Genomic DNA, 16,158 nt, shown 5'->3' with positions numbered 1-16,158 from the left:
ACTACTTACATGGAAGACATATATGGAAGGCCCATATATCCGTAACCTAAAACAAATACCGTAGTTGAGTTGTATTTAGAATCATACTATGTTATGTGTATGCACTGCTTTTAAGGCTTTTATGCCAGTATAATAATAGAATCAACACAGATTCAGGTGAGAGAGGTCATAACAAGGAGCTATGTTGGGATTCCTGTACCAGTCAACTTGGGCTCTAAGATCTGCAGAGGCAGCATTTTGTGCCCTGTGGATGAAGACTGCTCATTGTGTGGGGACACAGCATAGAGCCTTCTCTATGGTGGCACCCTGACTATGGAATTCCCTAGGAGGGAATCCATGTTGCACTAATAAAATAATTCAATCAGTGCAAGCATTTCTGCTTGCTAGACAGAACTACCTCCCCTCCCTCACATGCTGTTTGGAGCTTCTCACAATCCTTCAGAGCAAATTTGGGGGAAGGAGAAGAGGGAAGACCTGTTGTGTTAGCAGGAGTCCTTGCACTGCCTTCAGCTAGTGTAGTGGGATACTTGAATCTGACCCTCTACCTTGAGGGGTATGTTAGTCTACATCAATAGACTTCCAGTACCAAGTCAAAACATTGTCTTTTTATATTTATATATTATGTTGTAAGCCACCCAGAATAACAACAACAACAACAACAACAACAACAACAACAACAACAACTATTATTATTATTATTATTACTGGTACTGCTACTATATGTTTGCAAGCAGGCTTTCAGTGGTAAAAGGTAAAGGTAAAGGTACCCCTGACCGTTAGGTCCAGTCACGGATGACTCTGGGGTTGCACGCTCATCTGGCTCTATAGGCCGAGGGAGCCGGCGTTTGTCCGCAGACAGCTTCCAGGTCATGTGGCCAGCATGACTAAGCTGCTTCTGGCGAACCAGAGCAACGCACGGAAATACCGTTTACCTTCCCACCGGAGCGGTACCTATTTATCTACTTGCACTTTTGACGTGCTTTCGAACTGCTAGGTGGGCAGGAGCTGGAACCGAATACTGGGAGCTCACCCTGTTGTGGGGATTCGAACTGCCAACCTTCTGATCAGCAAGCCCTAGGCTCTGTAGTTTAGACCACAGTGCCACCCATGTCTCACTTTCAGTGGTACTGATTAGTATCTCCAAGGTTTCATGATTTGAGCAGTATTCTGCCTTTTGCAGTTTTTTTTTAATCTACTACTTTATGCTACCTTTTGTCCTTTTTGCTTTATTTTTAGTTTATATTTTTATCTGCAGTTGTTGTTGTTGTTTGTAAACTGCCCAGGGATTCATTTGCATGAGAGGTGGTTTAGGAACAATGAATAAATAAAGGAGATATGATCCCTATATTATTAGTATTAATGTTGTGAAGTCTCATCCTTTACAACAACTGACTTTCACAGAAAGCCTTTAGGTTCTTTTTGTCAAGCAAAGTTCAGATTTGTCTTGGCTGACTCCCTCAGCTATTAAAGCCTTTCTTTTTGTTGCAGCTGTTTGATGTGGTTGCTTTGAAGGATGCAGTTTCCATTTGCGTTGGTCCAATAACTCCCTTGGGCCCCTTTTAAAGGGTGTAGCATCAGATGTGAATATTCAGTAAAGACCTACCCCCACCTTAAGATATTCCTCCTTTTCAAAGTATAATTTAGTGTACTCTCAGTACACTGAGTCTGTGGACTATTTCAACATAAATGGTTTGAATATTTCAAGGAAAGTTGTAAAATGTGTATATATTGTACTTCCACTATAGCAGAAGTGTTAGCCTCTAAATTTACACATGTTACAATTGTCTGTACTTACCTCTCTCTCTCGTTTTGATGCATACACTAAAATTGCTAAGTAGATTGTAAATTGCTAATTCTTCAGTTTGGTCCTCCCATTCTAATATGCTTCATGTTCAGCTTTCTTTAACTACATTATATATACTGTACTCTATAGATTAGAGAGATGTACCATAATTGCCTGAAAGACTGATTATTATCTCTCTTCTATATAATTAGGATCAAAGTTTAACTCTCAGATCTTTGATTTTCCTCATTAATGTCCACCTTATTCATTTAGAGATTTGGAAGATACACTCCCTGGCTGCATAGGAAATAATTAAGTAGAGTGAAGGCAGCAGCATTTAATCTGTATAATAAAAGTGAGAGGTGATCATCATTCTTTTCTCTCTCTGACACAATTAACCTCTTTCCTTGAAATGTGTAGATAATGCATCTTAAATGGTAGCATCCATTGTTTAATACTGTTTGAAAATTTGGGTATAGTAGAAGTGAATCAGCACATGTCTCCAGTAATCTTAACAATTAAATCATCAGGATAAGCTACTGTTTCTCTGCAGTAGGTAGAATCCAATTGGTGCCCGTCTCATTCACAGTGGAGGCATCCACTTACGAAAGAGAAGGGAGGCAATTTTTGTCAAGCCCACTTTTCCTTTGCAGTCCTCCAACTCTCTGGATATGAGTTTAAGCTGGGGGCTGGAGGTAGAGGGGAACTAGTAGGTAATGTAAATTATTTATCCCCCCCCCCCTTTCCAGCTCCCTTCCATGAGTACAAGGGCACCCACTGGATTTCACTCTTTTCCGCCTCCCCTATCCCAGGGTTGGGGAACCAGTGGCCTTTTAGGTATTCATAGAATCATAGAGTTGGAAGAGACCACAAGGGCCATCGAGTCCAACCCCCTGCCAAGCAGGAAACACCATCAGAGCACTCCTGACATATGGTTGTCAAGCCTCTGCTTAAAGACCTCCAAAGAAGGAGACTCCACCACACTCCTTGGCAGCAAATTCCACTGTCAAACAGCTCTTACTGTCAGGAAGTTCTTCCTAATGTTTAGGTGGAATCTTCTTTGGAGGTCTTTAAGCAGAGGCTTGACAACCATATGTCAGGAGTGCTCTGATGGTGTTTCCTGCTTGGCAGGGGGTTGGACTCGATGGCCCTTGTGGTCTCTTCCAACTCTATGATTCTATGATTCTATGAAAGAAGGAGACTCCACCACACTCCTTGGCAGCAAATTCCACTGTCAAACAGCTCTTACTGTCAGGAAGTTCTTCCTAATGTTTAGGTGGAATCTTCTTTCTTGTAGTTTGCATCCATTGCTCCGTGTCCGCTTCTCTGGAGCAGCAGAAAACAACCTTTCTCCCTCCTCTATGTGACATTCTTTTATATATTTGAACATGGCTATCATATCACCCCTTAACCTCCTCTTCTCCAGGCTAAACATGCCCAGCTCCCTTAGCCATTCCTCATAAGGCATCGTTTCCAGGCCTTTGACCATTTTGGTTGCCCTCCTCTGGACACGTTCCAGTTTGTCAGTGTCCTTCTTGAACTGTGGTGCCCAAAACTGGACACAGTACTCCAGGTGAGGTCTGACCAGAGCAGAATACAGTGGCACTATTACTTCCCTTGATCTAGATGCTATACTCCTATTGATGAGGCCCAGAATTGCATTGGCTTTTTTAGCTGCCGCGTCACACTGTTGGCTCATGTCAAGTTTGTGGTCAACCAAGACTCCTAGATCCTTTTCACATGTACTGCTCTCAAGCCAGGTGTCCCCCATCTTGTATTTGTGCCTCTCATTTTTTTTGCCCAAGTGCAATACTTTACATTTCTCCCTGTTAAAATTCATCTTGTTTGTTTTGGCCCAGTTCTCTAATCTGTCAAGGTCGTTTTGAAGTGTGATCCTGTCCTCTGGGGTGTTAGTCACCCCTCCCAATTTGGTGTCATCTGCAAATTTGATCAGGATGCCCTTGAGTCCATCATCCAAGTCGTTGATAAAGATGTTGAATAAGACCTGGCCCAAGACAGAACCCTGTGGCACCCCACTAGTCACTCTTCTCCAGGATGAAGAGGAACCATTGATGAGCACCCTTTGGGTTCGGTCAGTCAGCCAGTTACAAATCCACTGAGTGGTAGCATAGTCAAGAACACATTTTACCGGCTTCTTTACAAGAATATCATGAGGCACCTTGTCAAATGCCTTGCTGAAATCAAGGTCAAATCAACTGGCAGATCACATCTGCCAGTTCTTTTAATACTCTTGGATGCAGTTCATCTGGCCCTGGAGACTTGAATACATCTAAACTAGCCAAGTATTCTTGTACTATCTCCTTAGTTATTCTGGGCTGTGTTTCCTCTGCTGAATCATTTGCTCCAAATTCTTCAGGTCGGGCATTGTTTTCTTTATCGGAGAAGACTGAGGCAAAGAAGGCATTGTGTCCCCTGTTTGCATTTCACCATCTTCTCCTCTGAGTGACCCCACTGTTTCTTTGTTCTTCCTTTTGCTACGAACATACCCATAAAAGCCTTTTTTGTTGCTTTTAACCTCTCTAGCAAGCCTGAGTTCATTCTGTGCTTTAGCTTTTCTGACTTTGTTGAATTCCTATTCCTATCAACTCCAGCCAGCATGGGCAGTGATCAGGGATTATTTTAGAATGTCATATTCACTGTGGATTTTGAAATTTTGAACTGCTTTGGGTGGCCTATGCCCCAAAAGGCAATATATTCTTAATTTTATAATTATGTACCCCAAACCTGTACTCCAAAATCTGGAGGGTCACGGGTTCTCCATCCCTGCTTTATGCAAATGGAAAATAATTCAGATCTGGCATAATTTCAGTCATTGGCTACCAAGCTTCCTATAAAAGATTACTCATTATCATATTGGAATTTTAAAACATGATACAGTGAATTTTAGCTGCATAGAACAGCAGGATAGAATATTGCAGACTATGCTATATTAAATATGAACAACAGAAAGTTCATAGGAAAGCAGAACTATCCAGCTGCAATTTTACTTTAAATATAGCACTCTTATACTTATTGATTTCCTCTGGTCTGTTTGCCGCAGGGATATTCTTAGCTTTGATCAATATGTGATGCATATGATAATGGAAGAACACATGGCTCAGTATAAAGTTACAATACATGTGGTATTTTCTATTGCACAAAACTGTATAGTCTGCAATCTAGAAATATCAGTGCATAAAAGAGAACCCACTGTGTACAGTTGGTGTTGTCCTTGGAGGTTTTCTCTAGGAACAGAGTGAAGGAATTATTACGTTTTGGATTAACAACATGGCATGGCAGGATAGGAGAATCATCCATTTTCATAACTTATTTTAATACATGCAGATTTACATTTTATAATGTCATGCTATTTTTTTTTAAGGCAGAGCTATAACTATGTACTTGATTAAAAGGAAAGAAGAAAAACTTCTGGGAATGTATATTTTAAAAAAGCCGGACAACCATAATGATGTAACTTACTGCATTTGTAAATGCTGCTTGGAATGGGTTTACAAGCATGTGTTAAGATTAATATTACTGTCCAGTATTGTAGATATCCTTAGGAGCCACATAGGGTCCTAAGGGCTGCATGCAATGGGAGGAATGGTAGACTAATCATTACAGGAAAAGCAGGAGTGACTAGGTGGAATTTTCCTTCTCTTCCAGCTCATTTGGTCAAACAGTCCTTGGGGCTGTGGTGGAATCCCTCTTAGTCTGAAAGTGGTTATCTTAGAAGGTAGTTCCATAAATAGGAAGGGCCAGGCCATCTAGGACTTGATCCTGGGTGAGGGAGCTGACTTGCTATGCATTACACAGATAAGGTTAGATGAAGTGGGCAGGATGAATTTGTCCCAGATCTCTCCTCCAGGATTCTCTCTATAGCACACGTCCAGGTGCTAGGGAGGTGGGTAGGGAAGCAGAGCTGGTGCGGTGTTGAAGTTCCATCAGCATAACCAGGATTCCAATTAAACCATCTTCCTGTTTATACTTGAAGATAGGGAATTCTGCTGGGATATTGGCAGAGCTGGCTCTTCCATGAAGCAGACTAAGGCAGCAGAAACCCCCCCAAGTTGGATGCTCTGCAGGTGCCGCCCCTGTTCCACCAGTGCAGAAGTGCTGCCAGTATCAGCCGAAATCATGTGAGCTCTCGCCTGAAATTGTGGAAGTAGCAGGCAGGTAGAGAATCGGTACCAGTGGCAACAAGTATGCCAGTGGCAACAGGAGTAGCAGGGCAGGGGAAAGCAGCACTTTCTGTTTTGCCTCAAGTGGCAAAACAGGATGCGCTGCCCCTGGGTTCAGGTCTCCCCACTGCCCAACAGTCTCCTTGCCTGAGCTAGCTAGAGTAGTATTGAGCACAGTAGTCTCTCTCATTAGTAGTTAAATGACTCAGTGCCCATGTTGATGCGAACCTTTCAGTAGACATTCAGAACTTCATGGACTACTTGGCATCTCTGTGAATTTACCAACTGATATTGGGGCCCATTCATATTGTAGGACAGATTCTTGACTTGGCTTTTTGGTTCTGTATGGGGTGGTGGTGAGCTAGGTATGGACTTGGATTTAGGGTCATAGATTTATTGTCATGTATAGATTCCTACCTTGTGGGGTTTAGGCTTAAATAAGCACCTAAGCTCAGAGTGGTACAGGATCCATTATAAACGTCCAAAGATGGATCTAAATAATTTTCTAACTGCTCTGAGTGAGTTTTCTGCTATATCAACCAGTGATTCTGTCAAAGTCTCGGTCTGTCTCTGGGATAGGAAAATGACCTAGGTGGTTGGCAGAATTTCACCCAAACTGATGGGTTCAGGCAGCTGATAATGGAGCCAGCTGCCTCCTTGGTTTTTTGGGAACTCAGGGTGATAATGTGGCAGAGACAATTATTTGAGCAACAGTGGGAGGAAAACAAAAGACAACATGACTGGACATGGACTAGAGCCCATGTTGAGTCCTCTGCTGTGGTGATGAAAAAAACCCCACACTTTTCCTCTACCGAGAGTCACCTAGCTGAACTACGAGTTTTAAAGAGTCTGTTGCATCAAGAATTGAGGGAAAGGATGTGATTTTCCATTTTGACAGTATTGCTAGACATTTTGCAGATAAAGTTGCTCACATCTACTGTGACTTATATGCCGTGTTTGTACCAGATCCTAATTATGTATCTCTGACTTCTGCATGTCTTGTCGTGCTTGATTCATTTCATTTGTACAGTCTGAGGAGATGGGCAAGATTAAGTGATCCCTGCCCTTCCTGGCACATTAAGGAAGCTAGGTCTGGTTGAGTGGGCACAGAGAGTGGGGACTGTCTATTTTTCTATTTAGCCTTAAGGTGGCTGTCATGAAACTTTCATAGGAAAATCTCTCTCTGGGTGGGTTGGATAAGTTTCCAGCCAGCCTCTGCTCTACTTTTCTTGGGGAAGGTGCTTGAAGGTGTGGTGGCATCTCAGATCCAAGGGTGATTGGATGAAACAGATTTAAATGGGGCTAAACAATCTGTCTTCAGGCCTAGGTTTGGGGTTTCAGGCAGCTTTGGTCCTCTTGGTAGATTATTTGTTCTGGGAATTAGGCAGGTGGAGTTTAGTGAACCTCAGTCCTACCTATGACAGAAGCATGGCAGGCTGTGACAGGAGAGGGGCTATACCCAAACTCTGGAGCACCCTGCTTCATGAAATGTCAAGGGTTTTACTCCCTAGACAGCTGTCAGGCAATTAATGCTTTAAGCAAAGGTTTTTAATTATCTCTGTTCTGCCTCCCTCAATTGATTTTTTTAAAAAATACAACTGCTTTATTGTTAAACTAAGATTTTAAAAATGTTTTAATCTGCCTTGACAGATGCATTTGTGTTAGAAGGCCAGGTTAAAATTCTTATATGAATAAATTAAATAATCCTTGAATTTTTAAATAGTGACATAGTAGATAGTAGCTACACATTTTATTGTCAATCTCTTTTGCATAGCTGTTTCAGGTTCATTTGCATAAGAGAGTTTATTAAGAGAAAGGAAAACAAATTGAATTGAAATTGCAAGTCTTAGAAGATTGTGTTTTGCTTGTTTTGTTGCTTCATTCGTTGAAATTAAGTAGCCTTTTGTATATAGTGATACAGTGTTCAATAGACAAAAGAGGCTGAGAAACTTCATTGCATTCTTGATTGGTACAAAGATGAAGATGCAGAGTCCAGATCTGATACTAATTGTAGTAATGGAGTTCATATTTCCCTCAGAGCTCTAAGCAGAAATTATGGTTTAGTCTTCAGATGTCAAATACCAAGTGATGGGCTGCCATTTCCCCCCTTGAATATCTATTGTGAGGGGGACTGCACTGCTGGAAGCCTGCAAATTACCTGCTGAGGTCCATCATTTTGCTGTGTAATTGGTATCTCCTGTATATTTAAAAGGCACATCAGCTTTGGCAGATGTTCTGAATCATAATACATCCTGCTAACACTGCAAGTTCATAAGATATATATCATTAGTATCTGCAGGCACAGACTTGGTGGGTGTCAACTTTGTAGACCAATGAAGAGTTATAGGACTGCACTGTTGGAGGATACTGCTAATGCAGAAATAAAAACATGGACTTCATAAGGATTAGGGACAAGAGGAAAACTAGTCCCTGCCTAAAATCAATGGGTAGAATGCTTGGGTAGAAGTGGCCAATAAAAAATTGGAAGCAAGGGTATCTTCTGCAAATTTCCCTTCTGTGGCTGAACTGTGAAATCTGCAGAAATCTGCATTATCAGTTGAGTGGGAGCTATTTTTTGCTGCTATTTCATTTACTAGAACAGAATGCACTTTTCTTTTTGTGGGGATTCAGATAAGATCTGGTTTCTGCATGTGTGTATTTCACTTCTTACTCCTTTATTACTCAGCGCTTGATGAATGGCTGTGAAATATGTGAGCAGCCTCCATGGGGAAAAATGTAGCATTTGATATAACAATGGGTGATAATATAAGTTCTATTTTTAAATGCTGAAATCATTGATTGATGAATATGCACAGGACATGGATCAAAAATTTGCAAGGTTTGGAAAGTAAATGCCTGTAGTATCTTTAATCATGACCTCATTGGAGGCAATGGGCTGTTTGTTTGTTTTCCTAAGATTGTGAGGCCAGGAACCTTATATGATAGCCTTTTCAGCTAAACAGTGGGGAATCAATTCTAATAGATAGATGATAAATAGACAGATAGATTAGATAGATAGATGATAGATAGATGATAGATAGATAGATAGATAGATAGATAGATAGATATAGTGTTCAGTATTTATATCTCTTTTAGTCCTTTGAAGGCATGTTAAATCTTCCTCAAAAAAAGCAAAGTGTCACATCTTTAGATGCAAAGAACCTCCAAAAATTAAACAAAGAGGTAATAACAACCCAAGATGTTATGTAATGGGTGAGAGATAAAGCTACTGTAATTCACATAAATGGCAGTTTTGTGAACAGTTGTGATCTGGAATTATGTTCATAAATGGAAACTTCTTTATTCTTTGGAAGTGGTTTAAAAGATTATGGCCTAGTAGGACTTCCTGTCATTGACCATGACATCATGGAATGTAATATGCTTGTCTTGCTGTAAATTGGCAGAGCAACACTGTCAGATGATCTCCTCCATGTTCCCAGAAAGAACAGTGATTGAAGGGAATAGTTGTAATTTTTAGTATGTTCCTCTATGTCTCTTAAATTTAGACTCCCACAGTGATTATTTTTACTCCACTCTTCAAGAACCCTGAACAGTGAGCTCATAGATACTGTCCAATCTAATTTCCACACAAGGTACAAGCAAATATACATTTATTTTAATTCTGCTGGCATATATAGTTTTCACTGAGATATACCACTTCTTGATAGATTGCTTGGTTTTATGACATGTGTGGCTGGGGGGAAATAACAAACCTTTCTCAAAACTGACATTTCATTGTCATTGAAAAAAATATGAATAGCAGCAGTGTTGAATGAAAATAGCCAGTAGAAGTGTTTCAAATATTTGTATTTCCAGTCACAAAATAAGTTAGTCGTTTCTGTATCTTACTAACTTGGAAGGAGAAAAGAGTTTTTCTCAACAGCATTTCCTAAATCTCCTAGAGGTTATTATAAAATCCAATCGGGCATTTGCCTGTCTGGGGAAGACTATAAATTTAATAAAGAAAAATAAATTATAGTTCAGGAATTTGGCCTTTCCGTCAGTTTCAGACCTGTGTGGTTATGAATCCTCCAAATAGCGCTTGTACTTATGCCTAGTTAACTCATCAAAACTATGGGAGATTATGTAAGTGGACAGAAGCAAGTGCTATGAGTTACTCACACGTCGTCTTTGCTTATCGGTTTCCTGTGCTAAAACCTATACATCTTTTATGGGGGAATCACATATTAACTATCCTGGGTAAGATGCACACGAATCGCGAGTGCGCAAGTGAACAAGGGAGGAAGGCACATCTATTATTCACACATAGTATTTTGCTGATTTTATTTCACATGCACAGCAAATCTGAAAATATGCAACTGGAAATCGGATGGGGTTTTTTTTCTAAAAAAAGAAAGATGGTTCACAGGTGGCTGGTTGTGCAAGTTTAAGTTGATTGTTAGATGTCACCAAATGTACTTTTCCTCCTGCACCACCAGCCACCTGCAAAAGTAGTGTTTATTGGAAAATGAAAATAGAACTGGCTAAAATGCAGGTAAGCTGCCTTCCCCTTCCCTGAAAACACTGCAGCAAATAAAACAGTTGGGCTCTAATTGTATCTAAAATGTTTTTGTCCAGGTGGTTTTGTCCAGGTTAAGATTAATTCATGCCTTTTTCCTGGCCACTGTTACCCTCCCACCCCATCATATTCTGCGTTCAGTCTCTTCATTTAAAAGTGTCAGGTTAAGTATCTCTCATGAAACCTTGGGGAGATGTTTTCAAAACGGACAAGTAGTCTGACATGGTACAAAGCATCTTCGTGTGTGTGTCTTCCTTCCTGGCTATGAGACGAGTAAACAACGTGTTAATCTTAACAGCTTATTTCTGCACAGTTCAAGAAGTTATTTGTGTTTACTGTTCCCCATAAGTGATAACAGCAGTGGTTAATGTGCTGTTATAGATTAAACTGACAATAATTCAACCGGGTTGCGTAACTCCTAGTGAACTCTGCCATCTAGGTTAAATAAAATATTGAAGAACTGCAAAGTGTATCACATTGTCAATAGCCTTCGTTTCTGTCTGGTATGTTGGTATTTACAGCGATGAAGCTCCAGGCAGCCAGTTGGTTACAGATAAGTTTCACATTGACTGGGATTCTGTGCTTGTCAACTCTGATAATGTCATCGTAGCTCAGTTTGATGGAAGAGGGAGTGGATTTCAAGGTCTAAAGATTCTGCAAGAAGTCCACCGTTCCTTAGGATCAGTGGAAGTAAAGGACCAGATAGCAGCTGTAGAGTACGTATGTGCAAAATATTATTCTATTTCCTATATTCTATTCTATTCTATTTGGGTTGATCCAGTGTTTATTTTGGAAATGTATATCTGCTGTAATGGATCAATATAAAAATATTTAATGTTTGATAGCAAGAAAATTAATTAAAATTCACTGAACCATTGTTTTGGGATTTCCTGATAAAGGAAACTTCAAGGTCTAGTCTAACTGGGCTTTTTAATTGACTAATTAAACATCACATAATGGAGAATGGGCTCCATATGTTATGCATAAAAGGTTAAGATGTATCAGACAATTGCAATGTATCCCAGTTATGAAGAGTACAATTCTGCTTATCCCACTTCTGGACTAAGGGTCCTGCTTCAGCATAATAAATCAAATTGATTTATCAGATCCCACACTCACTTGACAAAGCTATTTAGGCTGTAATACTATACACATTTTCCTGGAAGCAATTCACATTGAACAAAATGAACTTAATTTTGAGTAGATATGCACAGGATTGTGCTCTTAACTTATCTTAAAATGTAAATTAGTATCCCTAATCAGTGTAATAGCTTAATGAATAATCCTGCTTAAGATATACAAAGTCTGAATGAATGGAAAAATTGTGTTGTGTTATTTACTAATAGCTAAAAACACATCAAATTGTATTACAACAGTATTCTTATGAAGGCCCACCAAGTCTTAGAGGATATCATATCATGCCATTTTGGGTAAGCCACACCCACCCTCCTAGGGCCTGACACCATATATAATGTCAGGAGTATGGAAGTTTTGGTTGCTTGAATGCTTTTTTTCTTTCCTGGGATCCCACATTTAGGAACAAGAAGAATTGTGGCCTAAGCTCACAACATGTCTTTAATATTTTATCCTGCTGTGAGCACTGCAGCTTTTATTTTTATGTTGAAGATTGTTACAACTGCAGTATGTATTATTAATGGGATCAAGAAAAAATGTGGAAGACTTAAACAAAACAAAGCGTAATTTATTTAATATCCTCTTTTGAATTATCTGCAGCACAGTAGTCATAAATATAAACATTCTTCTTCAGGAAATAACTTTAATGAAAAACAACTTTTTTGTAATATGATATAAACTTCCTGTTACAGATACTTGATAAAGCAACCATTCGTTGACTCCAAGAGACTGAGCATATTTGGAAAGGTAACATTCTGGAATGAATATGATGTAGCAACTTGCTCCTAATAGCATTTCGTCGGTTTCTGATTCTTCTATGTTTAAATTTTGTTTTTATTACAAACAATTACTAATATCCCCCTCTAGGAGTGGTGGTATTATCTAGATTAAATTAAATTTGGTTTCAGGCCTGGAACTCTCACAGACATTGCTTTGATAACCCTGATGAAAAACCTATGCCAGGAGTGGTATGTAGGGGGAGGACTTGGGTAACCTTCTCCATAGACACACTGCAGTTGGGACTGGTGGGTCTTGGGAGTAGGGGCATTTCCAAGAGGTGATGTAGTGAGACTTTTGCTTGGCTTTTATATTAGGGGTCCTGCAGGGTTCCATTATTTCTCCCACTCCTTTTGGCATCTATATGAAGCGGCTGTGGAGGCAGCATCAGTATGGTTATTAAACCCAAGTGCATTTATTTTTCACATCCATGTCAGCTGAAGCACTAGAAGTCTTTAGAGCAGTGCCTATAATTCACAATGGAGTGGATAAGGGCCAGTAAACTGAAACTCAGTCCAGCTGATGTTGGGAGATGCAGGGCCATTGTCTCAGGCAGGGTGTGCCTGGATAGTGATAACTACAGTTACCCATGCTGTGAAACCTCCAGGTACAGCTGCTTCCATGGGGCTACTTTTGAGGATGATTTGGAAAATTCAGCAAGTTCAAAATACAGCTGCAAAGCTTTTGACCAATAGGTTGAACCATATCAGAATGATTCTTAAACTTCTGCATTAATTACAAATGTTTGTGAGCACACGTCAAATTGCTAGTGCTTAAACTTTGGAATGGGTAACTTGTTGCCCTACATAGGCTGCTGGACAACCACTCCCATTAGCCATGCTGACTCAGGCTCATGGGAATTGGAGTCCAATAACATTTGGAGAGCGCCAGGTTACCCATTCTTGTTTTGAAGTCCTGCATACTTTGAGATCAGTCAAAATAAAAAAAATCCTTCCAGTAGCACCTTTAAGACCAACTAAGTTAGTTCTTGGTATGAGCTTTCGTGTGCAAGCACACTTCTTCAGATACACAGAGAGATCAGTGTAACTGAAGGGATGTGCATCTGCCAGTCCATGTTCAGATGTCACCACCAGCAGCCCTACTCCAAATGGCCCCACCACCATGTCAGATAGGTAGTGACTGGAACAGGGCCTCTTAGAATTTCTTTCCCCAAGAGGTTTACCTGAAAGTTTCCCATAATTTCAGTGATAAATACCAGCACCTTTTTATTTGAGTTGTTACTGTTTTCATTGTGAAAACATTCTGAGGGCTATATAGAGTGCACATTTTAAAAATAAAATATGCCAATTAGGTCCGAATGATACTAATCTGGCTTTCAGCATCATTCTATATGCTGATATATCACAATGTCTGGAATATACCGTATTTTTCACTCTATAGGACACACTTTTTCCCCTCTAAAAATTAAGAGGAAATGTGTGTGCGTCCTATAGAGCGAATGCAGGCTGCGCGGCTAAGCCCAAAGCCAGAACAGGAAGACGAAGCGCTGCAAAAGGAACCCGAAGCCATTGGAGGGCAGTGCGAGGTCCCGCTGCGCTCCAAAGGCTTCAGGGATCGTTGAGGCTGGGGGTGGGGGAAAGCAGTGCTTCCCCCTGCCAGCCCCAAAGAGCAGGTCAAAAGGAACCTGAAGCCTCCGGAGCCCAGTGGGAACTCCCGCTGCGCTCCGGAGGCGTTGGGTGAATGAACCTTGAACGCACCTTGTTTTAGAGGGGGAGAACAAGAATTCCCCCCCCTTTTCTCCCCCTCCTATGGTCCAGTGCGTCCTATAGAGCGAAAAATACGGTATTTCAGCTGTTTCTTCCTCCCAACCTTAGGGGAGCGAGAAGCAGCCAAGATACATTGCCCAGCCCTGCGACGGTAAGGGAGCCCCGAGAGACACCAGGGCTCCCTCAAAGGTGCCTGCCTGTTTTCGCCCAAGCTGGTGGGCTGCATCTTTCCTCCTGGAGCAACTGACTGCCCAAAGAGGAAAGACGCAGGCGACCTGCTCAGGCAACTTGAGCCGGTATCGCAATGTGAACACCATACTATTTCAGACAATAAATTGGATTACTGCACAACTCTAATGTCAATTTTAGGTAAAGCTAGGAATGCACCCTTGAGTGCTAACTTCAAAACAGCAAGAGTTAAGTGCTATTGTAATCTGAAATGGAAAAAAACAAATGTTGAAACTAAGCCTGCGGTTTATAACAGAACTCAATATATCCAAAGTTAATCACTTTAAAGTCCACTTAGGTTAAGTACATGGTCAATCTGCCCATGGAAATCAATGAGACTTGAAAGTATGAAGTTTGACTTCATTGTGCCTTTAATATATAACGTTTTCCAATATTTTTGAATCAAGCAGTTTCATTTTTATATTTATGTTTTCTGGAGGTGCTTGGTTACAGAAGTCATGGTAAAAGTAAAGACTAACTTCCTGAATATGCAGTAGTTAACGGTCATCAACAGGTTTACCATACCCATGGAGTCAAACACCCATCTCCTACTTCCCTTCTGAGAAAAACCCCACCCCACCCTCCCACTATATATATAAGGGTCTGGTGACTTCTGTTTCAGTGTATCTGAAGAAGTGTGCATGCACACAGAAGCTTATACCCAGAAAAAACTTACTTGGTCTCTAAGGTGCTACTGGACAATTTTTAAATTTTTTATTTATTTTCATTGCGTCAGACCAACATGGCTACCTACCTGAATCTAGAATCCTGCATTTGAAGTTATCCTGCATTTAATACACATCTTTTTTTAAAAAACCTTCCATCCAAAAATGCAAATGTGGCTTGCTATTACTTTCATCGTTCCCTTTTTAATACATATTTTACATGCAAACCCATTCACAGCCTATTGTGCTATGAGTAACATCCTTTTTTGTGCCATCTGTTCAAGATATCCTTTGTTAGTCTGTCAGCTGTTGGATGCTATTGCCTCTGGCATTAAATAGAAGAGCCAGACAAATACTTTCACCTTTAGCAAAAAGTTAAATAGATTCTCAACCATCTCTCTTGCTCTGTCTCAAACCGTGTTTAGAACCTAACCACAAAAAGAGTTGTAGTTTTCAGATATCGATGTTTGCTTCTTTCCGATGCAAGAGAAGAAGCAACTCTTTTAAGACATCTACTCTTTGTGCCCTTCCTAGTTGTAAATCTCATTGTGAATGCTGTAACAATTTGTGACCGCATAAACACATACAGTGTACTACAGACTGCACACATTCAGTATCAAATAAAGTATCCACCAGTCATTACTTTAGCAGTCCAGGAAAGTTATATATCTGACAAACTGGAATGTGTCCAGAGGAGGGCAACCAAAATGGTCAAAGGCCTGGAAACAATGCCTTATGAGGAACGGCTAAGGGAGCTGGGCATGTTTAGCCTGTAGAAGAGGAGGTTAAGGGGTGATATGATAGCCTTGTTCAAATATATAAAAGGATGTCACATAGAGGAGGGAGAAAGGTTGTTTTCTGCTGCTCCAGAGAAGCGGACATGGAGCAATGGATCCAAACTACAAGAAAGAAGATTCCACCTAAACATTAGGAAGAACTTCCTGACAGTAAGAGCTGTTTGACAGTGGAATTTGCTGCCAAGGAGTGTGGTGGAGTCTCCTTCTTTGGAGGTCTTTAAGCAGAGGCTTGACAACCATATGTCAGGAGTGCTCTGATGGTGTTTCCTGCTTGGCAGGGGGTTGGACTCGATGGCCCTTGTGGTCTCTTCCAACTCTATGATTCTATGAAAGAACAATTTATAAAT

General features: G+C 40.6%; 1 protein-coding gene and 1 long non-coding RNA gene across 4 annotated transcripts in view; both read left to right on the top strand.

The window, feature by feature from the left end:
- The window catches only part of DPP10 (dipeptidyl peptidase like 10), a 580,058-nt gene that overhangs the window by 557,353 nt on the left and 6,547 nt on the right, over positions 1 to 16,158 (top strand). For all 3 annotated transcript variants that reach the window (XM_081006655.1, XM_081006654.1, XM_081006656.1), the window contains 2 exons: positions 11,005 to 11,199; positions 12,310 to 12,364. In XM_081006655.1, coding sequence (XP_080862781.1) covers positions 11,005 to 11,199; positions 12,310 to 12,364 — 250 coding nt within the window. The remainder of the gene's footprint in view (positions 1 to 11,004; positions 11,200 to 12,309; positions 12,365 to 16,158) is intronic.
- Positions 12,378 to 16,132, top strand: LOC308479596. The gene is made up of 3 exons (XR_013987747.1): positions 12,378 to 13,327; positions 13,707 to 13,777; positions 14,207 to 16,132. It is a non-coding gene; the product is annotated as an uncharacterized lncRNA (long non-coding RNA).

The sequence above is a fragment of the Podarcis pityusensis genome (assembly GCF_964106645.2).
Source record: "Podarcis pityusensis genome assembly, chromosome: 1".
In the NCBI taxonomy this organism is placed as follows: domain Eukaryota; kingdom Metazoa; phylum Chordata; class Lepidosauria; order Squamata; family Lacertidae; genus Podarcis; species Podarcis pityusensis.
This window is presented reverse-complemented; position numbering and strand designations above follow the sequence as displayed.